General features: G+C 34.8%; 1 protein-coding gene across 1 annotated transcript in view; it reads right to left on the reverse strand.

The window, feature by feature from the left end:
* Positions 1–5102: 5102 nt before the first annotated feature.
* The window catches only part of HSD17B4 (hydroxysteroid 17-beta dehydrogenase 4), an 89965-nt gene continuing 69799 nt past the window's right edge, over positions 5103–25268 (reverse strand). Inside the window, exons 18-24 of the mRNA XM_023197323.2 lie at positions 22073–22142; positions 21361–21467; positions 20191–20277; positions 17382–17468; positions 15926–16064; positions 10891–11018; positions 5103–5531 (exon numbers count right to left, since the gene is read on the reverse strand). Coding sequence (XP_023053091.1) covers positions 5442–5531; positions 10891–11018; positions 15926–16064; positions 17382–17468; positions 20191–20277; positions 21361–21467; positions 22073–22142 — 708 coding nt within the window. The 3' untranslated portion in view covers positions 5103–5441. The remainder of the gene's footprint in view (positions 5532–10890; positions 11019–15925; positions 16065–17381; positions 17469–20190; positions 20278–21360; positions 21468–22072; positions 22143–25268) is intronic.

Consider the following 25268-nt stretch of genomic DNA (forward strand, 5'->3'; position numbering starts at 1 on the left):
GGGAATGGGTACTGTTCCAAACGGAATGCCCCACAAGTGTTATCATGGCAAAACTAGAAGAGTCTACAGTATTACCTGGTATGCTGTTGGCCTTATTGTAAACAAACAACTTAAGGGCAGGATTCTTGCCAAGAGAATTAATATGCGTATCGAACACATTAAGCACTCCAAGAGCCAAGATAGCTTCCTGAAACGCATGAAGGAAAATAATCAGAAAAAGAAAGAAGCCAAAGAGAAAGGTACCTGGGTTCAACTGAAGCGCCAGTCTGCTCCACTCAGCGAAGCACACTGTGTGAGAACCGATGGGAAGGAGCCTGAGTTGCTGGAACCTATTCCCTATGAATTCACGGCATAGTAGGTGTTAAAAAAATAAAAGACCTCTGGACTGTAAAAATGTTTCTATTCATTGAGTAGAAGTGTGGTGTCTTCTCCCCAAAAGAAATATTTAAAGCAAATTTTAATTGTGTCCTTATCCATTATGTAATGTCTTTACTATTTAAATTTAATGTATTTCTTGCTGAAAGATGTGAGGTGGCTTATTGTGGAACAAATTACTCAATTGGTGAGAAAATGGCCAGATATTATTTATGAAATACGTGCACTGGTTTGAAGATAGTCTCTCTAAATCATCATGGAATAAAATAATTTACAAAAATTTAAAAAATAATAATTTTTTTTTAAAAATCAAGATGACAGCCGAAAATTTTGTTTTCAAAGCCAGTGGCTGTCAGCACCCATATCCAGGTCCCACCCTGCAGACCAAATCCAGTTTCTAGCCTGTTTTTTGTCCACCTAGCAAACTAAGAATGGCTTTTTCAATTTTAGAGTTTTTTTTTTTTTTTTTGTAAGAAATATGCTAGAGACCAAATGTGGCCCATAAAGCCTAAAATCTTTACTGTGTGGCCCTTTACAGAAAATATATGCTGACCACTGATTTAACCCATCATTGTTCTTTACTGACACTCCTGTAACTTCAAGAGATTAAGGTGTATAGAGCTGTTCAACTTCACTTCAAATGATACTTCTTAGTCTTTTTTCTGGGTTAACTTTATGACTTCTTCCACGCTTCCTACAAAAACTCCCCCCAGCCAGTGCTCCCTGCAACAACACATGGTTCTTTCTACTTGACTATTTTTCCATCCTTGTGAGCTGTGGGCTTAAAAGTTATATAACCAAGCTTCTTAAAAGATGGATTTGAGTGAAGCTACAAACACATCTTACATGGTTAAATTTTGAATTTTAGTGCCTCAACACCCGGCAATCTCAGGTATCTATTTTTTTTTTTTAAGCTATGTTAACCCTAATGTCTAGAAATCACTTAATTGGGCAACTTCAGCTAATATACTATGCATACATGTAATATAAATCTAGACTCATTTTTAGCTAAGGCTTGCAATTTCTGTATTTTGCCTATTTATGCATTGTAAAAATAGGTTATTTTCTCTCCTCTCCCCTCATAAAAATAGCTTAGTCCACATTGACCTAAAATGTGTTCTTCTCTTCAGAAAATCGCTTTCCATAACTGTCAGCTTTTGAAGTTTCTGAACTTCAGAATTTCTCAGTGGAACTGGATTATCATAGTTTTTCTGCTTTATTTGTTGACCTATCAAGCAAAGTTAAAATGCTGGGGTAATACTATTCAAATCTATTTATTCCCAATGGAGAAAAAAAATCAACTTTCTTATTGTTTGCTTTAAAATATATGCAAAGTTCTGTGAGAAGTCAGAGATTATTCCACTAGGATCGATTGAGCTCAGTCTCACACAGGCAACACTTGGAAGGCTTAGGGATATATAGTTTACCTGACGTTAAGGTAAAGAAGCAAATTAAGAGAGCTAAAGAACCTGTGGGGTGGATATTTGGGATTTGGCTTTTCAGACCTCCAAATTTCCTGCTATCACACCTGATTTGCTCTTAGGCAATGAGGCTTGGTTGGGGCTGATCCTATCAGTGTAGAAAAAGAGCTAACAAAGCAGACCTTGAGCCTGCTGCCCTTAGAAAGATATGCTTCTGAGGTTGACCCCTGGCTGGTATCTGGGAACTTAAATTTTGGGAAGCTTCCCACCATTTCCTCACTGAGTGGCTCTCTGTGCCATGTTTGTACAAACAATGTGGTTTATGCTAAACACCTGCTTTCCTCCTGAGTCTGGAATCTGGGGATGTGCTCAGGGAGAGGAGCCCATGTGAACAAGATCCCAGTAAAAACCTGGGAAACTGCCTCTCAAAATGAACTTCACTGGTAGTCAAAGGAAAACAAAAGAGACAAGTAGAAGTCAGATTAGCAGGTTCATTAAGAAGTTAATATATTTCTCACTGAAAGGTAAGAAGAATTAAGGAGGATGGGGCATTTGACAATATTAAGTATTACAGAAGGGTTAAAGAGCATGACTAATAAGTTGCCAAATCTGGATATGAGTAGTTCTCTGACCATTAATATTGACAGAGATCTGTAAGAAAATTAAAACATAACTTCCTTAAGTTTTAGGTATCTAGGGTATATAATCAACACTTTGAATAATATACGGTGGCATTAATTTTAATATGCTATTTCTATTGGACACTAAAGCTTTCCCAAGCTCAACAGAAACAACTATTTAGTACAATAGACCAACATTAAAAACACTGCCATTGTTCTTTTTAATTCAATTGGCATAACAACAGATCACTCTGAATTAAATTTAAAAATACTATACAGTTCATGAGACAAAGCCATAATGGCCAAAAATATAATTTCTTTCTACGCCTTCTACTTATCCTGTTCACTCATTAAAATCAGCAACAGTCTTCTACTGTTCCATCACTGTTCTAAGTATCGCAATTCGAAATTTCTGAAACCTTCCCTGATCCCTGAATTTACATTCTTGTTTCCTCAAATAAAGTGTGCTGAGTTCTACAAAGCCCGTTCAGGATTGAAAGACATACTCCGCAGTATGATACTGGTACAAAACAGACACACCGAGCAATGTAACTAAACAGAGAACTCAGAAATAAGACTGCACACCTACAACCATCTGATCTTTATCAAAGTTGACAAAAACAAGCAATAGAAAAAAGATTCTCTAATAGGCTTAATAAATGATGCTGCAAGTGCTAGTTAGCCACATGCAGAAAATTGAAACTGGACCCCTTTCTTACACCTTACACAAAAACTAACTCAAGATGGGTTGAAGACTTAAATGTAAAAACCTGAAACTATAAACCCTAGAGAAAATCTAGGCAATACCATTCAGGGCACAGGCATGGGCAAAGATTTCATGATGAAAACACCAAAAGCAATTGCAACAAAAGCAACAATTGGCAAATGGGATCTAATTAAACTAAAGAGCATCTGCACAGCAAAAGAAACTATCATAAGAGTGAACAGACAACCTACAGAATGGGAGAAAATTTTTGCAATCTATACATCTGACAAAGGTCTAATATCCAGAGTCTACAAGGAACCTAAACAAATGTACAGGAAAAAAACAATGCATTAAAAAGTGGGCAAAGGACATGAACACACACTTCTCAAAAGAAGACATACATGTGGCCAAGAAACATGAAAAAAAGTTCAACATCACTGATCATTAGAGAAATGCAAATCAAAACCACAATGAGATACCAACTCATGCCAGTCAGAATGGCAATTATTAAAAAGTCAAGAAACAATAGATGCTGGCAAGGCTATGAATAAATAAGAACGCTTTTACACTATTGGGGGGACTGTAAATTAATTCAACCATAGTGGAAGACAGTGTGCTAATTCCCCAAAGACTTAAAGGCCATTTGACCCAGCAATCCCATTACTGGGTATTTACCTAAAGGAATATAAATCATTCTATTATAAAGGTCCATGCACACAAATGTTCACTGCAGCACTATTCACAATAGCAAAGACATGGAATCAACCCAAATGCCCGTCAGTGATGGACTGGGTAAGGAAAATGTGGTTGCTATATACAATGGAATACTTTGCAGCCTTAAAAAAAGAATGAGATCATATCCTTTGCAGGGACATGGATGGAGCTGGAGGTCATTATCCTTAGCAAACTAATGCAGGAACAGAAAACCAAACACTGCATGTTCTCACTTATAAGAGGGAGCTGAATGATGAGAACACATGGACACATGGTGGGGAACAACTCACACCGGGGCCTGTTGTGGGGGTGAAGGTGGAAGGAGGGAGCGCATCAGGAAGAATAGCTAATGGATGCTGGGCTTAATACCTAGGTGATGGTATGAGCTGTGCAGCAAACCACCATGTCACATGTTTACCTATGTAACAAACCAGCACATCCTGCATATGTAGCCCTGAACTTGAAAGTTTTAAGGAAAAAAAAAAATAAAAGACATATTCCCCCAACTGCTGGGCAAGCCAACTCCAGAAATTGCTCTGCCGCTTTGATCAAGGTCATGGCCCCACTGCAGAGCAGGTCATAACAATGACCAGTTGCCTCAGGACAATTCTGAATGGTCATCCCAGCTTCAGAGCTACCCTAAAAGATCAGTCCAGGCCTTATGGTAACTGCAACCACAGCCTAATGTCTCCGTCCGCCCAGCTCTGCTTCCGTTGCTCCTCCTGGCAGGTACTATTCCTAAAAGCACCTCCCAAGTCAACTTCCTGCACATGAATCTCTATCTCAAAGTCGGCTTCCTGGGATACTCAGCCCGTACTAGCCACCCACACATATTCTCCTCAGCTGTGTTACATGATTGAAATTTACTCCAACCCTGACCTTTGCATCCCACTTGCTGCTGCTCACCTCCGCAGCCAACTTACCCAAGGAGCATCTCCCAGGACACTTCATCAGAGCTAAATGCTGAGGAAAACAGTGACGTGGCAGTACTTGCTAGTGACCATCTTTTTGATTTGAGACTGCTGATTATTCAAGAAAGCTATACTTGGTAGATGTATAAACATTATATGTAGTAAAGAATTTCCAGCAAAGGGGAGGGGAGAAGAAAGAAAACTATTTGGGAGCACAAAGACTTTTCTCTTGCTTTAAAACAGAATACTATCAGAACAAAGTGTGAAAAATACTATCAGAACAAAGTGTGAAAAATATGCAAATTCACATAAAAACTCGGGTATCAATAAATAAAAAAATAGAATATCACAAAAAAAAGGTATCAAAGGCTTTTATTGATTTAATTTTCCTTTCAACTTATCAATGCTATCGCAAATTCTAAGGAAACTGGACTTAGGTGAAATTTTTTTATTGTGAAGATACGGATCTAAGAACAGAAGGATAATTATGTGCTAGCTTATATATAGTTCCTTGTAAAAATAATGATACATGAAAAATTAGTAGAAAATGAAAATCTGCAGTGATCTGATATCTGAAAATGTTAGGCAATTTCCCCTGCATCTTAGCTCTAATCACTTTTGCAGAACAATCAAGCATATTTGGGTGAAGAGAGTATTTAATTATTCCATGTTTATTAATAGTGTAGTGTGCCCTTCAGAGCTTGGCATAGTCTTTAAGAATCATCTGAAGTTTCTGGCTCAGCATGATGTTCCCTCTGGCCTTCAGTCTGCCACTAAAGAATGCCTGCAAGGAGAGGATGGAAAAAGAGTGCCAACTGTTACCAAGTTATAGTTTTTTTTTTTTTTAAGATCATTATTCAGGCTGAATACAATTTAGTTAATAATTCTGGACAACAAAGGCAACTTTTATTTAGCAATGACAATTTAATAACTATAGATAGCACATACTTTTTAGATATCTAAAAAAGAAAAAATGACTCCTGTGTATTTTAGAAAACTCTACAATAATTTATCTGAATTCACGGATCTGGGAGTTCTGTTTCAACCTACGTTTCTGGCTTTACTTTAGGCTCTTACATGTGAAGGTGAGACCATATTAATAAAAGGCTACACTGTATTCCTAATAAAAATATTCAATTCAGAACTTTTAAAAGCAGATTTAAAATATTTACTACAGTTTCATGAACTAGAAAGCCACGAAATGACAAATTAGAGAATATAACACAATAGTAAACAGATCACGGCTATAGCATCAGAATGCCTAAGTTAAATTCCAGGCTCTGCCCCTTAATAGCAAGGTGAGCTTGAGAAAATGCTTAGATACGTGGCCTCTCTGAGCATCAATCTCCTCATCCATAAAGCGCATCACAACAGTACTTAAATAACACAACTCCATTGTGTGCGTTAAATAAAATAATGTGTACAGTGCGTAGTTTAGTTTGACTTGATAAGAGAGTATTAATTCACGATTATTACGAAGCAAAAGCTTGTGTGTTAAAAAACGAAGGGCTCCTGTAGCAGTTCTGTATCTAACCTGATATAGAAACTGGTGCAAGTTCCTTAAGTTCTCCTTCAGTGCAAATTCCTTATCAGTAAAATAAAAAATAATCAATCATAGTTTTTACAGCTTACATAAAATATGAAGTGAAAAAGCCTCTAGATTTCTAGCTAAATGGAAAAAATAGTGATACCTATACACACTCAGCATTACAAAGCAACTCCACAAATATAATCTCACTTAAGAATCACAGCTGTCAACTTGAAGTGGGCACATCAGCAGTTCTTACCCCGGTTGACAGATGAGAAACTGAATTTCAGAGCGCTTATTAAATAACCTGCTCAAGTCTACAGAGCGAGCAAGAAGTAGAGCCAGGGCTTAAACTCAAGTGTTCTTTGCTCAGCAATGCTTGTTAACAATACTTGTTAACTAGCACCACTTAGTCTCAGAAGCAAACCCCTTGTAAACTGGAGAAAAGGCAACAACTTTTTATTCCAGAAATAGTAAGAGAGAGCTCATTCAGTCACAATGAAATTCATTCAAACAGGAGACCAGAATTTCAAAACTAAGATTTCTTTCACTATGCAGTTACAAAAAACAAACAAACAAAACGATGGTCTGCAACTCGTGCAGGGAAGGAGTCAGTACTTAGGCCTGCCTGCTAGGTACTAAACTCTGAAAGAGATTTACAACCTAAAACAAGAACACCTAATTACTTGAAGTAAAAATATCCATTTTGAACATTTTTGAGCAGAAGAATTTTGTACATAAATCTTTCCTCCTATCTATTTTCTTATTTCTTAAAGCTCTTAACGATACATCCACATTGCCAGTTTCCAAACTCTGCACTGCCATGCACCAGACACCACAGCAAACTCTCTCAGGGGCACTTTGGAATGCTGTTAATTTGGAAGGAAAATACGTCATACTGGTTGAACACAAAAAACTAATTGTTTTGAACTACTTCATAAATGAAACTGTCAGGTATATGGTTTGGCCTGGGAGCGCAATGCAAAAAGTAGTCGACTATAAACCGCCATTAAGGAAGAAAGTCTGGAATCACTGTTGCTTTCCAGAAAGGCTATGCCAACTATTGATTAATTGATTGAGACAGGGTCTTGCTCTGTCACCCAGGCCACAACTGCATGATCACGCTCACTGCAGCCTAAACCTCCTGGGCTCAAGTGATCCTCCCACCTCAGACTCTCAAGTAGCTGGGACCACAGGTGTGTGCCACCACACCAGGCTAATTTTTTTTTTTTTTTTTTTTTTTGGTAGAGACAGGATCTCACTATGTTGCCCAGACTCAAACTCCTGGACTCAAGCAATCCTCCTGCCTTGGCGTCCCAAAGTGCTGGAACTACAGGCACCAGACATTGTTCCTGGCCTATACCAATTTTATATTCCCTCCAGCTCCATGTAAATTATCTTATCCTAACCTTAAAAATACTATTTTCTTACACTTTGAAAACATGAGGCAAAAATAACATGCTTTAAATTGTATTTTTGGATACTGGGAAAAATTTTTTTTCTTTTGTATGTTAGTCATTTCTATTTATTTCATTAATTACTGTTCCATACCTTTTGTCCACTTTTTCTTTTTATTATTATTATTATACTTTAAGTTCTATGGTACATGTGCACAATACACAGGTTTGTTACATATGTGTACATGTGCCATGTTGGTGTGCTGCACCCATTAACTCGTCATTTACATTAGGTATATCTCCTAATGCTATCCCTCCCCCCTCCCTATCCCCCAAGACAGGCCCTGGTGTGTGATACTCCCCACCCTGTGTCCAAGTGTTCTCATTGTTCAATTCCCACCTATGAGTGAGAACATGCAGTGTTTGGTTTTCTGTCCTTGCAAAAGTTTGCTCAGAATGATGGTTTCTAGCTGCATCCATGTCCCTACAAAGGACATGAACTCATCCTTTTTTATGGCTGCATAGTATTCCATGGTGTATATGTGCCACATTTTCTTAATCCAGTCTGTCATTGATGGACTTTTGTTCACTTTTTCTATTGAGATTGTAGTGCTTTCCAGAATTTTTGGAATTACACTATGTATCATCGTTTTATTTTTTTTCCCTCGATTTATGGAAATATACTATAGAGTCTGACATGCAGAAGTTTCTAATTTCTATATAGCCTAAACTACTGATAATGAGCTTTCATTCCTTACTTCTATATTTTCTTTAATCTACCTGAGTAGTAACTGAATGTCTACAGTATACTAGGCAATATTCTAGGCTACGCTGAATATCTGTCCCTGTTCTCACAGAGCTAACATTAAACTAGGGGAGTCAAAAAGTAAAATGTAAACAAATAATTAAAGCCTATTATAAATGCAATGAAGAAGAAAACAGGTTGTTATCAGAATGTAACAGGAAGAATATACTTTGGTTGAAATGAAGCCAGCCATGCAAACAGCTAGGGGGAGAAATTCCAGAAAAGGCAAATGCATAGACATTGAAGGAGTAAAAGCAGACGGGAAGGAACTGAGGAAGGACAAAATAACAATAAAATAACTAGAATTAGCATTATAGGTGGCGAGGCAAGTGGCATGGGATGCAGCCGGAAAAAGGAGCAAGGGAAAGAAACATCATATACGACACGGTACCAGCTAGTTTGGATTTCATACACATGCAAAAGGAAATCTTGGAGATTTTTATCAAGTGGGATGATAAATATGAACCAGTAATTAATGAAAGTAGTAGAAATGACTAACATAAATAATCTCATCTGATTTACATTTTTAAAGGATTACTCTGGCTCCTGAGTTGAGAACAACAGACTGAATGGGAGAGACAAGACTGGAGGAAGTAAGACAGCTGAGAGATGACAGAGGCTGGTATCACGGTGATATCTCTAGAGAGGAAGAGAAGATGAATTCAAGATATATTTTGGAGAAAGATCAGGCAGAAGTAAGGATGAAAAGGATACAGAAGGGCAGAAGGAATCTAAGATAATTTTTACATTTCTGGGCTTATTAATTTGGGTAAATAGATGATGGTGCCACTGATTAAGAAGGAAGAGACGGGGGGAGAAAAATAAATCACAAGTTCTATTTTGGTCACGGAAAGTTTGACATGCCAGTAAGTTTCTCATCCGACTGGTCAAGCAGAGGGGTGGTTCTATCACTATGGAGCTCAGAGAAGATCAAGTGGAGCCAAATTCCTCGCCTGCAGGCCTTTGTACTGGTAGTTTCCTTAGCCTGATGACTCATTCTGATACTCCGTTCAAGTCTCTATCAGGTATTTCAGGTACCTTAGAAAACCCCCAGAAGGTATTTTAAACAACCCAATTTAACATAGTTCCCCTGTCCTGTCACAGTCCAACTCAAGGGTTGGCAAACAACAGCTGGAGAACCAGATCTAGTCGGCTGTGTGCTTCTGTAAAGTTTTATTGTAACACAGTCACACTCCATTGTTTACATATTCTGCATGGCTACTTTAAGGCTACAATGGCAAAGCTGAAGAGCTGCAACAGAGACCATCTTGCCCACAAAGCCTGAAATATTTACTATGTAACCCTTTACAGAAAAAGTTTGCCAGTCATTGCTTTAACACTGTACTCAGCCTTATTTTTCCCTAACTTGAAATTTTATTTCTTTTGCATTAGTACACTAAAAGGAAGCTCCATACAGTAGGGTTTTGTCTTAATTCAGCCGATACCTAGAACCTGAATCAGAGTAGGTACTAAATAAATTCCTGGAAAGAAATTAACAGAGGGTTCACTGCACTGCGAAGCACTATAGCTCTTCATACATATTATTGGGTTTAGTTCTTATAACAAGCCTTTGTAAACACTGTAATTATTAAACTCATTTTACAAATAAGAAAATTAAGGCTTTTGGATGTCAGGACCAAGATTCAAATTTAGATTTTATCTGATGCCAAAGACTACTTTTTACCTACTATACTACTTTACAATTCCTTTTAGTCTTTCTCTACAGGAAAGTCGTATATTTCCTCATTTATTCCAATTACTCCTATGTGAAAGCTATTCTTAAATAACCGCACTCAGCCATTGTTTGAACTGCTTCATTCTAAGAATCAATAAGTTAGTTCCCTTGGGATTTCTAACTACATAATCACAAATGGAAAATAACAAATTCTTCTCCTCCATTCTAATTGCCACATCAATTACTTTAATTTTCTATATTTGTGGATTGGCCAAAAGTTTCAGAATAATATTAACTAAATAATGGTCACAGAAGGCACTCTTGATTTAATCATGGTTTTCCACTGAAATGCCTATAAGATTCACCCTGAGACAGACATCGGCTATTATGTTAAAATATCCTTCTAGTTCCAATATTCAATGATTTCTTAATCTTATATATTGGGAATGTCTAATTTTATGTAGTATCTACTAATATCATATGGTTTTTCACCTTTGAACACATAACAGAACATATTAAAAAATATAGGTGTGGGTTCAGTCTTAAAAAGTGTCAGCTGAAACTCCATTAAAAAAGAAATATATGACCTGTCAACCAGAATATCAGTAGCAACTATGTCATCTTCAGAGTTGTAAGAAACCTGGCTTATTAATCAGAATTTGGGAGTCAGCTTAAAAACTGCAATTGTCAAAGAGGAAACAATAACACAATGAATAAATGAACATTTGAGAACATTACCTTCTGAGGGTCAAGCTTGCCCAGGACCACCTCCATGAAATCTTCATCTGAAAGTATGATTGTTGTATCAGCAGCACCTTTTGCAGGGCCTTGGTACACTTTTCCAGAACCACTCTTCAGGTCAATAGCTGGGAAAAATAGGAAGAAAACAATGTGTATCTGTTTCTCTCCACAAAATGAGGGTAAAATAAACCAAGTAAAATGCAGACATTTCTATAGTTTCCACATTAATGTGGCACTTATTCTACACTATTCTCTTGATTATACATTATCTGTCATTTAGAAAAAAGCAAAATAGAGAAATACAGGAATACAGAAATTCAAGGTAAAGAAGTGGAACTTCCAGTTCTGTAGTGGCTCAGGCCATGGCCACCACCATCACCTTGAGTTTACAGACACTTATAAGATCACAGCTAAACTTATTGCAGAAGTGAAGAAATGGACTGTATTCATTTTCTCTTAGTGTCAGAATTCATCATAGGCATCTTACTGTTGATATTTAGCTCTGTATTTATGTAATAACCAAGCTTCTGAAAGAGTCCATAACAATTTCAGTCATACTTTACAGCATTCAGTGAGGGAGGGGTGAGGTAACAGATGAGAATATGGCATCTGAAAACTCGGAGACCCCTGAGGATCCTATTAGGATGTATACTTTACCAACCACAAAGGGCTACTACAAGAGAAAGAAGGAACTGTTTTTGTTTATGCCACCTTCCCTTAATATTAGAAGGTCTTTGCTGGCACAAACATTGTTTTCTCTTTGTATCCCCTGTACTTCCTTCAAGAGAAAATACTTAGGAGTTATTTGTTAAATGGAAAAGCACATGAAAGAAGGATGTGTAATCCCCCCAAAAATATATATATAATATATATTAATAGTAACAAATACAAAGAAAAAAACTCAGGTTAAAAATTAAGATTTTTAAAAAATCACACCAAGAGCATACTAGTTTTGTGTTATTTCTGCCAAAAGTTCATAAACTAAAACTAATCATGAAAAAAGCATCAACTAAAAACAAACCAAGAAGCATGCTATAAAGTAATTGGTCTCCAGTCTTCAAATACCTCAAAATCAGGAAGAGCAAAGACTGAGGAACTCATCCAGATTAAAGCAGACTAGAGACCTAAGAACCAAATGTAATGTATAATCCCAGATTGGACACTGATCAATTCTTTTTCTTCCTTCATTTTAATAATGAATAATAATTATTGTTTTGCAATAAAGGACATTATTGGGACAATTGTTGAAATATTAACCAGATCTGTAGATTAGCTAATATTACTGCATCAATGTTAATCTCCTGATATTGATCTTTGTTGTGTGAATAGATAAGAGAATGTCTTTGTTCTTAAAAAATGCCAGTAGAATAGTCTCTTAGGCATACAAGGACATCATGTCTGCAAGTTACTCTTAAATGCTTCAGAAGAAAAAAACACATATGATAGAAAAAAACAGTAAAGAAGATGGGATACAAATTTTAACAATTTGAGGAAACTGGATGAAAGACAGACAAAAGTTCTCTACTATTTTTGCAACTTTTCTATAATTCTGAAATTGTTTCAAATAAAAAAATTACAAAATGATGTTATTAAGAAGAATAACACATAGAAGATAGAAAGTCAGAATTGTTTTAAATGATTTTTTGCATTTGTGTGTACTTTTGAAGATAAATGTACATGAGCATGCAGTCAGGAGCTGCTGCTGGTAAGAGAAGCATCAGTCACTGTTGCTTTGGGAATGGTGACCCCTGAGGCAGATATGCCTCCAACAGGCCCCTGTTCCTAACTGAAGAGCATATTTGTTTTCAAGGAAAATCTTTCAAGACTTTTCTATAAATGCATGAGACACTCATTTCAATCCAAATCCAATGTTTGGAACCAACACCCTTGAGATTTATTTCATATCCAAGTTGAGACTCCTAAGCGGCAATCTGGTTTGACTGCTAGAAGATGAGCACCAACCCAGGAGCTCAGAGGTTTTAATGATCACATGGTATCCTCAAGAATTAACTATTCTGGTATCAAAAGAATGCCCATTCCCAAACCTCTGTAAATTCTTACATATTGTGGCAAATGTCTAAGATTCAAAATAGATAACCTCTAAGAGTCAAAGAACATCCTCATCCAGTCACATCGTCATATAGTACACATACAGTACATGAAGACCTGCAGACTTTACACAATTAATTATAGTACATATCTTTTAAAACTCGGCTCATTTTATTATTTAACAAATAATATTCAAACAAAAATCCATAGTATTTGTACCATCTTGCTATCTAAATGTAAATTCCTCTTATGCTCCTATAATGGATATGATTACAAACATGTGAAAGGAAACCAAATTTAAATTCAGGAGGAAAACCACCAAACTGCTCAAAGCCAACCAGCTTAAATGTATCATCCTAAAGAAAACAAAACAGATTTTGCTCAGCAACATTGTATTCAGCACATGGAAATAAATCTTTGTAAAAAGTTTCAGTAATATTATTTTACAGGTATTGGATACATTCAAACAATAGATTTCTATTTGAAAGTATAGGATTGTCTGTGCCTAGAATACCAATAAATTGCATATTTAAAACCTGTGGGCCAAATTCTAGGACATTCATTTTGTTTACAGACAAATGGAAATTTTAGAACCATTATTCCATAAAATGAACAGGAACAGCAGGACCAACAAAGATTTTCCTTCCATTTTCTTCCCACGTCATGAAGCAAGATGGTGCATGAAGTTAACGTTCTTCATTCCAACTACTAATTCCTTAAATATGCTTTCCAACTCTCTGCCTCCAGCTATGAAGTTACTCCTAAATTCCAGACCCACAGTCTGCACAATCTTGTCCAGGTACAGTGTGGGTACCACAATTTATCTTCTTCTCTCCCAAGCCTTCCTCCTCTACCTGTTTCATACTTCTAGTAATGCAGCCAACATCCTCAAGCACACAGGCTCAAAGCCACAGCATTAGTTTTGACTCTTTCTCATTCCTCTTGTTTTTTAGACATAATCAGTAGCTAAGTTAGCCAATTCAATCTTAGCAATAGTTCTATATAGGCCCTCTCCTCTTCATTATTACCACTTCCTTAATTGAGGTCTTCCTTCCTTTTACTCTGCAGTGCAACAACCTTTGTTTCCTCAACTCCAGTATTTCAGCTTTCCTGACACACTGCCTCTAAATAATTATTCCTATGGATTTAAAAAAAAATAAAAGGCATCTTGTCTATTCATATTTGTAGTCTCCACCTAGCAGAGAACTTGGCATATAAATACTCAAATGTTCATTGAATGAACCAATCCTCCCATTCTCTGAAAGCAGAGAGCACCCTTTTCCATGTCTCTTAACACTTGTGTTCTACAAGAATTATTTATATACATGTACAGGTCCACAATTCCTTATCTGAATGAACTGCTTCAGGCTGATGTGTTTTGGAATTTGGAATCAGATTTCAGGAAGGAAATATAATACATAAAACATGTATTCCATATTACAAATGGCCCCCAACAGTGCAACAATCTATAAACAAGTATATTACTTCTATACTTGTCTAACTCACACTAGGTGAGTTAAAGACAATTGATAGCATCATGTAAGTTCAAGTCAGGCTTCACCACCAGTGAATCGTGAGAAAAAAACTGTTCATTTTTAGAGCTTTCTGGTTTCTGGAGTTTCAGATAAGAGTACCTAATGTTTTAATTTTCAGGAGCAGACTATTCTGTAGGCCACATAAATCCTCTGATTCTTTATCTTCCTTATGCCTTTATGTCATCTTTCATTTTCTCTGAATTTTTACTGTTGCTTAGAACAATAAAATAGGATTCGAAGAGTTTACTACAATAACTCCTGGCTGGGTTTAGAAATTAATAGCAATAAATACTATAAAATATGTTTGTTACTTATGAAATATCTCGTTGGTATCATATACTTACATATTTCACTCACACTATATAAAAAATAAACATCACTATCCACACAATAAATGCATTATTTTAATAAAAGGTAAAGCATCAGTTTCAGAACCCTTTTTTAAAAGGCAGCCATACTATTTTTTAAAACTATGCTTTCTACATGGCTTTTAACACTCATTCAACAAATACAGAGTCAGGCTAGTTATTATGTGTTATTGACCATACTAGAAGCTAGACATAAACAAACTGCAGCCATTTCTCAGGGTTAAGTCCAAAGTCAAATAAGAGAAAACATACAATTACAAATGACCATAATACAGTAAGATAACTGTGACAAGCAACAGACTCTGTTAAAAGGGAATGTAGGGACTTAGTCTTCTACCTCCTATCCTTTTTCATGTTTTCAACCTAATGAAGAATCTCTAGGAAAATAAAGGTGAGGTCAGAATATTCTATAAATAAAAGTTTGTGCCATGATTAAGGATGTGAGTTACACGGCAGATGCAAAAGATCTGATAGAATATTTTTTCTTTATTCTTTTTATCCTCTAATTTCTCTTTCTTCACAAAATGGTACCAGGGTCCCCTTGGACCTCCACAAGTGAAAAGAAATATGACTGCTTTCTCTCTGCAGCAAGATGTTTTATAGTGGGTGCACGGCACTCTAATAGATAATTTCCCTAGACTAGATACTAAACAAACACCTCTGACTACAATCTGTATATATCTAGAAAATAGTGATTTTATATTGATAATTAAGATAATCCAAATTATTATTTTGGTATGAAGAAAATAACTTTATAACTGTCAAACATCATGACTTAAAAATACTTCCTTTTGACTTGATGAATTTGATAAAGATGCATGTAGCCAAGACGACTGTTTAAACTACTTTCAAGGGTTACAATGAAATCTTAAAACAGGTATTTTCATTTCAATTGATTCCCTACATCACACACACACACACACACCCCTTTGGACATTCCCAAACCTATTTATTCCCACGGGAAAAGAAAAAAAAATTACCTAAAAAGGTAAGATTTACCTACCTTCAAAGGTCTTTGTTAAAAAGATATTTTTATTTACTAACAATTAAGAATATTATAAAATCAGGGCTATAACTTACTCCACTTAGCCCCAATATTTCCGCCTTTGGTTATATGCCACTCAAATACAGCATTTACTTTCTTCACCACCTCAGGCCCAACATCCTTTAGGCGGCGTCCTATTTCCTCAAATACGAGAGTACTCTGAAGCTTCCCACCCTAACAACAACAACAAAAAAATTAACTTTAAAAGTTCTGTAAAAACAACTCAAGGAGAAAAGTGATTATAAAATATATGTGCAAAAAAAATGACTTTTTAAAACTCTGTACATAAGTCAGTTTTCTTCATACAATGTGTCTTTCATACTTACTTTATATTTATATACATCACTCAGAGCCTCAGTGCTCTTAATAAGAGGATTTTACTTTTATTAGAATTCAGAAATAATATTTTAAAAGAAAAATAGGAAGTGGACAAGCTATGTTTAGCTAACTTCAGAAAGATCCTGATCAAATTAATCAACTTCTATGGTCTCATTTTTTTATTTATAAAATGGGACTACATTACATGAAGTCTGAATTTCTTTACGGCTCTAAAACTTCTTAAGTTTTGGGGGTTTTTTTGTTTGTTTGTTTTCTTTTTTTCCTTTTTTTTTTTTTTTTGAGACAGACTCATTGCCCAGGCGAGAGTGCAGTAACGTAATCTCAGCTCACTGCAACCTCTACCTCCAAGGTTCAAGGTTCAAGGTTCAAGTGATTCTCCTGCCTCAGCTTCTTGAGTAGCTGGGATTACAGGAGCCAGCCATCAAGCCTGGCTAATTTTTGTATTTTCAGTAGAGACGGAGTTTCACCATGTTGGCCAGGCTGGTCTTGAACTCCTGACCGCAGGTGATCTAACCACTTCAGCCTCCCAAAGCGCTGGGATTACACATGAGGCACCGAGCCCGATCTAAATTTTTTTTGTTTTTCTTAGCCTATTCTTAAGGAATTTTAATTTTCAGTCAGTTATGTGGTTTATAACAGACAATTAAAGATCATGGGGATCAAAACCTCAACATTACAAAGCTAATATTTCAGAAATAAACATTTTTATCAAAAGTCTCAGCATGCTAATAAAGAATACAATGTTTTAATAAATTACACACACTATTGGTTTATATATTTGCATACAAAGCTTTATATAAATCTTTAAATCAAGAAAAAGGTAAAGGATATTCAACTTTTTAATCTATTTTTCTCCAAAACGCTGTTTGCTTAAGATTCTGATTAAACAACTGATTTATTTACTCTAAAACTAGAAAATTACGTTCTCTTGAAAGATATCCCAGTATTCTGCAAAACAAGTTTTTTAAAGTTTATAAATTGCCAGAGTATTCCTTCTATTCCAAGTGTTTTGAAATTAATGTCTTTCACTTCAAGAATTAAGAATAGTTTCGTGGTTGTTAATTTTCTAAAGTAGCCTAACCATTCTTAAAGTCACCTTAACTGAAATTCATAAATGAGGAAGTGGCTTGGATACTAATCTTTATAACCTACCTCAGAGGGTGTCTTAGATGAAGTATCAGATGTTGGTGCAAGATCCACATATGCATTTGAAATGACAATGTCTCCAGTTTCTTGGACCTCAGGAGGAGAAGAAAAAAAAAAGATTTATTCTGATTACAATGGAAGTGTATGTAATTTCACTGTGAAACAGTACAAAGTTTAAAATTTATATTTTTGCCTCATATGAAAAAGAATATAATAATGCAGATAAAATAAAAGGCTGATAAAGTAAATGTCAAGATGAATAAACACAAAGGCTTTATGATTTCATACAACTGTTACTAACCCTGGCTTTATAATCAACTGGAGCCCTTAGAAAAAAAAAAAAAAACCTTATGAGGTCCCATCCCCCAAAATTCCAATGTAAATACGCTGATAGAGCCTGGGCCTTGGCATTTCGGGCATTTTTTTAGGGGGAAGTGGGGATCAGGGGATGAACTCTTATAAACAGAATTCAGTCCATGCTGAAGCCTTATGAATAGTAAAAAGCATAGCACAATAGTCACATGAGGCAGTGGTACTCAGAGTACATTTGTTCTGCTAATACAGAATAAAATTGGCTAGGAACAAACCATAATAGTGTTTTTTAAGTAGTAATTCCAGGTCTTATCTCAAGAGGAAGTGTACACAGCATAAGTTAAATGCCTAAATAGGCTTTTATCAAAATGGTCATTAAAGGAACTCAAATTCTAAGTCCTAGTCCCTCATTTCAAATTATTCCAATGGCTATTCTTTCATAAAAATTGTGGTATTGCTACAAATGTATAGGATAAGTTTCTAAAGTTTAAGGTAGCATTTATTAAAACTTTGATTTTTTAACAATCAAGAAGATCATTCTCTTGACTACATCTCCTCATATTTCGGAGGAAAAAAGATCTTTCAAGTAATTTGTTCTCTTTACTTCAAATTACATACATTGAAAAGCATGGAAAGAGATAATTAATTCACAAAATGAACTTTAGTAAATTACTTTATTGTTACCAAGTCAAACAAATCATTTTAAAACACTGGTTTAAAATGTTATATCTTAAGAATAGAAAGGAAAGGAGGAATGGAAGAAGGGAGGGAGAAAGTGAGAAAAGGAGGAAGGGAGAGAAGGAGTCCTAAAACTAATAGAAAAAGAATATCTATAATCACTGAAGAAAAATATAGCAAATATGCTGAAAAGATAAAACAGCATGCTTAGGATTTAACAAAATGGCAAGAATATTTTATATTTAGACATTTAATCATTTCTCAGCCCTTCAAGTTTGTATCCATACAATTATTTACATACTATTCATCACCAGAATTGCAGGAAAATAAAAACCTGTAATATAGGCACAGTCCTTAACACTTTTAGAGTTCATAATCTCAATCAAAAAGCAAAACTTACTCATACAAAACAAATTAGGAAATGTGAGGGCTCCAAAATACGTGGCACAGATATTAGCTGCAAAGGCTTACAGAGAACACTAATTTGAGTGTATGTATGGGTAGGAAAGTGGGGAATAGTAAGAGACTGTCTCTAAGAGCCAAGTGGAGCTTGAACTTAAGCCTAAAGGACAGGAAGAATTTGAAAAGTAAAATAAACAATATGTACAGATTAAGCAGGAAAATGATACTGCAACCAACAGAAAGGAATTAGGAGTAAGACAACCATGTAAGAAGAATTTTGCAGAGGTATCTATTTGTGAAAGAAAACATGATACAAAAAAGACATTTGGGGCCTGGAATCAAAGCTTTGAAGCCATGCTGATCTGGTTTCTATGCCAGCTCAACCACTTGCTGTGTGACCATGAGCAAGTTATTTAGGACACCTAGATTAGATTTTCTTAGGAACCTAGATTTTCTTATATTTACATGCAGATTTATTATGTATATTAAAGAAAATACTATTGCCAGTTAATAGGTTCTCAATAAATAAAAGCTATTACCATTATCATTGGAGTTGTTTAATATGCTCTATATAGCATGAAATGATCAAGCCAAAAAGTATTACCCTGGTCAACTGTGTTAACAAAAACTGTCTTTCAATAACTTGCAAATAAAACATATGATTGCCTGTCCTTTGAGTATTTTACTGGAGCACTGCTAACAGCTTCACCCCAAAATAACCTCACTCTATAGGGAGGTACACCTTTATTTGGCTTGTCATTTACTATTTGCTAGGCCCAGACTCTGTGATGTACTTGTTAATTTGTGGATTTTTGTATAATCAAGATGCAGATGATTTCTGTCCACAGAAAAATCATAAAGGGTAAGATTTTATTGTTCTGCAGGATATTAACTAATTTTGTCTCTAACTCGGCAAAATTATTTTAGAACGACTTTCCTATTGGACCATATAAACATGCTGTTCTGTCTTTTGAACATGTTTTATCATATTGCAAGATCCTTCATTAATGAGTCAAATAGATTTCTGTCATGTTTTCACTGTATATCTGTCTGAGTCATGCCTTTAAAATTTTTAAGATGATATTTTGACAATGACTTGATTGACTAGTTGAGCCAAAAAGACATGGTTGGTTGGGTTTTCAGAATATCTGGGCCACTGCTACATAGATAGGTACCAATTTAGTTGAAAAAAAAAGAGAAAATAAAACACAAGGTGCAAAACACTTCTTTTTTCTTTTTTTTAAAAAAGTGTTGCTTGATAAATAAAAACTTTGAAAATCCCAGATAAGATGTATCTTATTTTTAATTAAAAGTTACAAAAAGAAATTTTCTATCCATAGTACTAACCAAAAAAAAAAAAAAAAAGATAAGATGGAACACAAAGATAAAGCATGTGAGAAGGCTGGCAAAGCAAAATTCCTACCTTGGTTTGAAAATGAATTCTGTTTCCTTCCTTCCACATCTCAGTTTGTAGAGTTTGTCCTGGATATACTGGTTTTGCAAAACGAGCCTTTAAAAAAGAGTTGTGGGGTTAAAAATGTTTTAAAAGGAAACTCTTTTACTTGTAGGAGAAAAAAATTGGAAAGCAAATTAGAGAGCACAAAAGAAAAAACAACTCGAGGTTTAAAGATATTTAAATTCATAAAAGACCTAAATATAATATGAAAAAATTAGTAAAATAAAGATGTAACTAGCATAAGTAAGCCGATTCTTTATCTTTCAAAGTATGGAATCAAAAAATAGTGTTTTTTATCTTGACAAATCAAGAAATAAAACCATAATCATATTAGGTAAAGTTATATAGGTACCTCAGAAAAACTTAAATAGTTAAAAGTGGCACAAATTAAGTCTGAGGAATGAGGCCTGGGGTGAGTATATAGGGCAAAATAAATTCACTTTTTATTTCATAATTGTCTGTATTATTTTCTCTGTGTATATATTACTGGATAATAAAAAATAGTTGTAATAAAACACAAAGCATGAGAGTAATCAGTGCTATCAAAGGAAGTGCATCAGAAAATATATTTTCATTGCTGCATGAAGAATAAATTAAAAGCTTTCAGAGCTATTTGACAACGACTTAAACTTTTTTAAGCATACATCTTTTGGCTTAAACTTACACAAAAATAATGTGGGCATGGATATTTTGTTACTTATAATGGATAAAAATTTGAAATCAACTAAAAAGTACAGAGTTAAAACAATAAACAGTCATTATATTGTTGTAGATGTATGTTTATTGGACTTAATCAGCCACTTAACATTTTTAATTAAATTAAGGAAAATGATAAAACAGTTTAAAAAAAAAGCAAATCTTGAGTTTTCAAGGCATATGCACTGATTATGCACCTAATTAATTTATAAAGCAACCCAGTTGATGTTAAAATTGCAACTGTGCATCCTTCCTGGTGCATGTGCAACAGAGCTATTTATAGCTACAAAAAGAAAGTGTGCTGATTGCCAGGTCAATGAAATAATAAAAATGTACATTGCTGTAGTACAGTATCTATTTTAAGTTAAATCACTAAAACCCCTTTTCTTTTCTAAAGATAGAAAAAGGAAGTAATATTCAAATTATATAATATACATTTACCTTAATTGCCTTGAATCTTGACACATCATTATCTGCAAACTGCTGTAAAATACGCCTGGCAGAAAATCCAAATGTACATAATCCATGTAATATGGGCTTGTCAAAACCTAGGAAAGAGAGAACACTGAGTTAGATACACGTTCCTTTAAAGTTTAAAAATCAAGTATAGTTAATTTAGGACTGTAAAAATGTCTTTAGACTGCAGTAGCATGAATTATACCATCTATTTTAAGAAACACAGTAGATATTTTTTAAAGAGTATTTCCTGGGAGGAAATTATAAAATAAAGAAAGAAAAAACAAAAAAAACAGGAAAAGAATGTGAAAGATCTGGAAACACAATTGTTTTGTTTAGTTTTGGTTGTAACCATGAAATCATCCAGGGTACTCTCAATATCCACATAGGTAGATGATCCTTCCCTACCTTTCAGTTCCTTGCTTTCTCTCCAACGACCTCAGGACACCCACCCTCATGGTCCTATCCTAGACCTCGCACTAGCAGGAACTTCCATCCACCATAATCTGAATTTCAAGTGCACTATTTTCTGAACACGTTTCCTACCTTTCCATATCCTTTGCATAAATGTAATAAATAACATGTTTAAAATGTTACTCAAACTACCAGTCATAAGTAGTAGTGTCTTTACATTATTTAGTTAATTAAATATCAAATAGCTAATATTTTTCATTGATACATATTATCGGCAGCTCACCCGCTAGACTAGCAAAGTTAGGATCAATGTGTAAGGGATTCCAGTCTCCACTGAGGCGGTACAAAGCAGCCTGTGGAGAAAGCATAAACATAAATAGAACTCAGTATTTTGTTAAAATAGATTAGATGAAAAATAGGAAGCATGGCCAGTTATTGGTATAAGCACTGTATCATAACGTACCTGAGGCTCTGATTTTAAAAATAATTATTCGTAACAATAAAGATTACATATAACGAAATGTGTTTGTAACACTTGCCACTAAAATCAGTGGGAGGGAAAAAAATGTAGAAAGGGAAGCCAAGAATTATATATGGGTAAAACACTGTTACTACTGCCTAAGGAGACTCACAAAAAGAAGTCAATCAGTCTACTGCCATTTATACACAGATAAGGTAAATGTTTATAGTCTGTTCTAAGCAAGCAAAATTTATGCCAGCTTTCTTATTGGGGTGTTTTAAATTGAAGCTTCTAAGACCACATAAGACATCGAAACATCAAAGACTTCTCACTAACTTTCATTCTGCTGGTACACTAAATCCTGAACATTAGTTCACCCTGCAAGAAAACTGACTGAACTGATAGCTTGCTATTATGATAAAAGTTCTGCTCAGTCCAGATATCCACATCACTAGTTTACTTAGATAAGGTAGGATTAGCAGTGTGGCCTGGATAACAATAGGGAAAAAGTCACCATACTTTCTGGCATTTAAACGGCACATTCTTCCAAGTTATAAAGCACTTTCCAGCACTGAAAGGAAGAAATTCACCAAACAGCTAATAGTAAGTGTATTTAATGTATCTGTAACCTTGACCCTTCTAGGTCAGCCTCAAGACTTCTTCCCTTTCTCATTAATTGCTGTGCTGTTTTCCAAAGACTACTGAAATGTTATGTGAAGACTAGCCATCTATTTTTAAAATTACTGATCGTTTATTACTTTTAAAATATTGATTATTTTAACAAGTTTTATTTATAGAAAATACTCTGTAATTCATAAGAAAACATGATTTTCTTTTTAATATGCTTTGCATAAATCCAATAAGCTCTTTTCCTTCCCCATCACTCCATATAATGATTCTATAGATTATTCACTTTCTCAATGACTCAATATTCTTTCTTTCACAAGTCTTCTTAATATAATGAAATCAAATAAGCCATTACTGAATACTGGTGACTTGCAAGATCCTATAAGAGATGCTAAGGAAGTAAATGATAATTTTTAAAAAGCACTTTATGTAATAAAATGTTAGCAAATATATACCATGATGTTGTATACAAATGAAAGAAAGACACATTTCAGGGCCTGAAACTGTGACAGGAAATTGTCAAACACATGCTAGATCATGGGATTTGGTATCAGGCAGATCTCGATTCAAAGCCAGCTCTACCATTAATGGGCAAGTTTCTTTACCACTCTAAGCCTCAATTTCTCATTTAGAAACATTTAGAGGCTAACAGAACTTACTCTCACAGAGTAGTTGGAAAAACATGGGATAAAGCTTACAAGGTATTATATTTGATACATAATACCTCAATAAATGTTAGTTATTTTTTAAAGATTATAGCAACAACATAAACAACCAAGTTTCTAAGATTAGTGCTAGTATTCTTATCCCACATATATCATTCCTGTAAATGAAAACAATGTTCTAAAGAAATATTAGTATGAAATATCTCACATTATTTCAATGATGGCATTGCTTTCTATAGATAACAGAGCTAGTTAAACAAAGATAAAAAAGGCTCATTATGAGAAATGACAAAAGCCAACTGACTGGATGTTTGACCCATTCAATCATAACACAAAATAAGCACTGTTCAATTAATAATGACAACTGCCAAAGCTTATCTTCTACATATTTTGAAGAAAAGGCATATTTCAGAAGGAAAGCTAAAAGTTTCTTTTGTTTCATTTCTGCCTAGAAATGTCATTATAAATAACAACCACCAAAAAGTAAGAAAAAGACAAATAGCTATATATTATATTGCATATTAAAAGTAGGTGGGAGGATAATCTCTATACAAGTAAACTATTTCTTAATTTGATTTTTTAAAATTGTACCATTAAGTTAAACTAAATGCTAAATAAATAGGCTCAGGAAACTAGTGCTTTCTAAGTCCTCATATCCTCCAAAAAAATATACAAATAACGAGAACAAATAAAACTACACAATGTCAAGCCTACAGTGCAACTATAAGACAGAGAACACTGCAAACTTCAAATTCTAGTGAGTCTTAATATAAACACCACTTTTATATCACTGCTAACTTTTGAGCACCCTCTGAAAGCTACTGCAAAGTGGCAGGGCTGGCGGCGTACAAAAGCAGTGCATGGAAGAGGGAAAAGGAAAATCACTCCCAGATAAATCCATCTTAAGGGCAAAAATACTGAAATGAATCCTGGAAGATTAGAGCACTGACTATAGTTAAAAGAATTAATAGTACACCAGCCTTCCAGTGGCAGTCTCAGAAAGGCATCACTTTCTGGGAGAAGAATATAAAACCGAGATATCCCCTTTGAAAACTGGATGGTGAAGAAAAAAAGAAGCAAGAGAGGAAATTAATGATCCTACAAGATTATTTATTTTTATTTTTTTAAATAAAACACCTCCCCACAGTGCTCCTTCTTTAAAGCCACCCACTAAAGAAACTGCCTTTTGCTACACAGAGAGAAAGGGCGATTTTGAATTAAGAATCTTGGAAACCATCCCAAACCGCAAAACGCACAGAGGTAAATTTTCTTTATCTATACAATGCTACCATAAAACTAAAACTGAAAATGCAAAACAAAACCTTTTAGCAAATGAATTGCACCACCCCCCCACCCCCCGAAATAAACAAACTACCAAACAGAAGAAAACTATAACAAAACACTCACGCATTTGGGGACGTGAAACAAACACTCTGAATCCAAAATCCAAAACCTAAGAAAATAAATGGATGACATACATGAAGAAATAAGTAAGTAATGATTACATTCAAGAAAGAAATTGAAAGAAAAAATCAAAATCATATAAGAAATGAAGACTAAATTATAAGGTACCCAAAGGAGAACACATTCAAATAAAAATGAAATAAGGGGATGGCAGAAAGGGCGGAAATGAACCATGAGAATGAAAATGAGATCAAGAAGGAACTAAAAAAGAACAGAAGAAAAGTAGTTGAAAGACATAAAAAGATCCAATGTACATATAAATG

This window comes from Piliocolobus tephrosceles, chromosome 4 (assembly GCF_002776525.5).
Source record: "Piliocolobus tephrosceles isolate RC106 chromosome 4, ASM277652v3, whole genome shotgun sequence".
NCBI classification, from domain to species: domain Eukaryota; kingdom Metazoa; phylum Chordata; class Mammalia; order Primates; family Cercopithecidae; genus Piliocolobus; species Piliocolobus tephrosceles.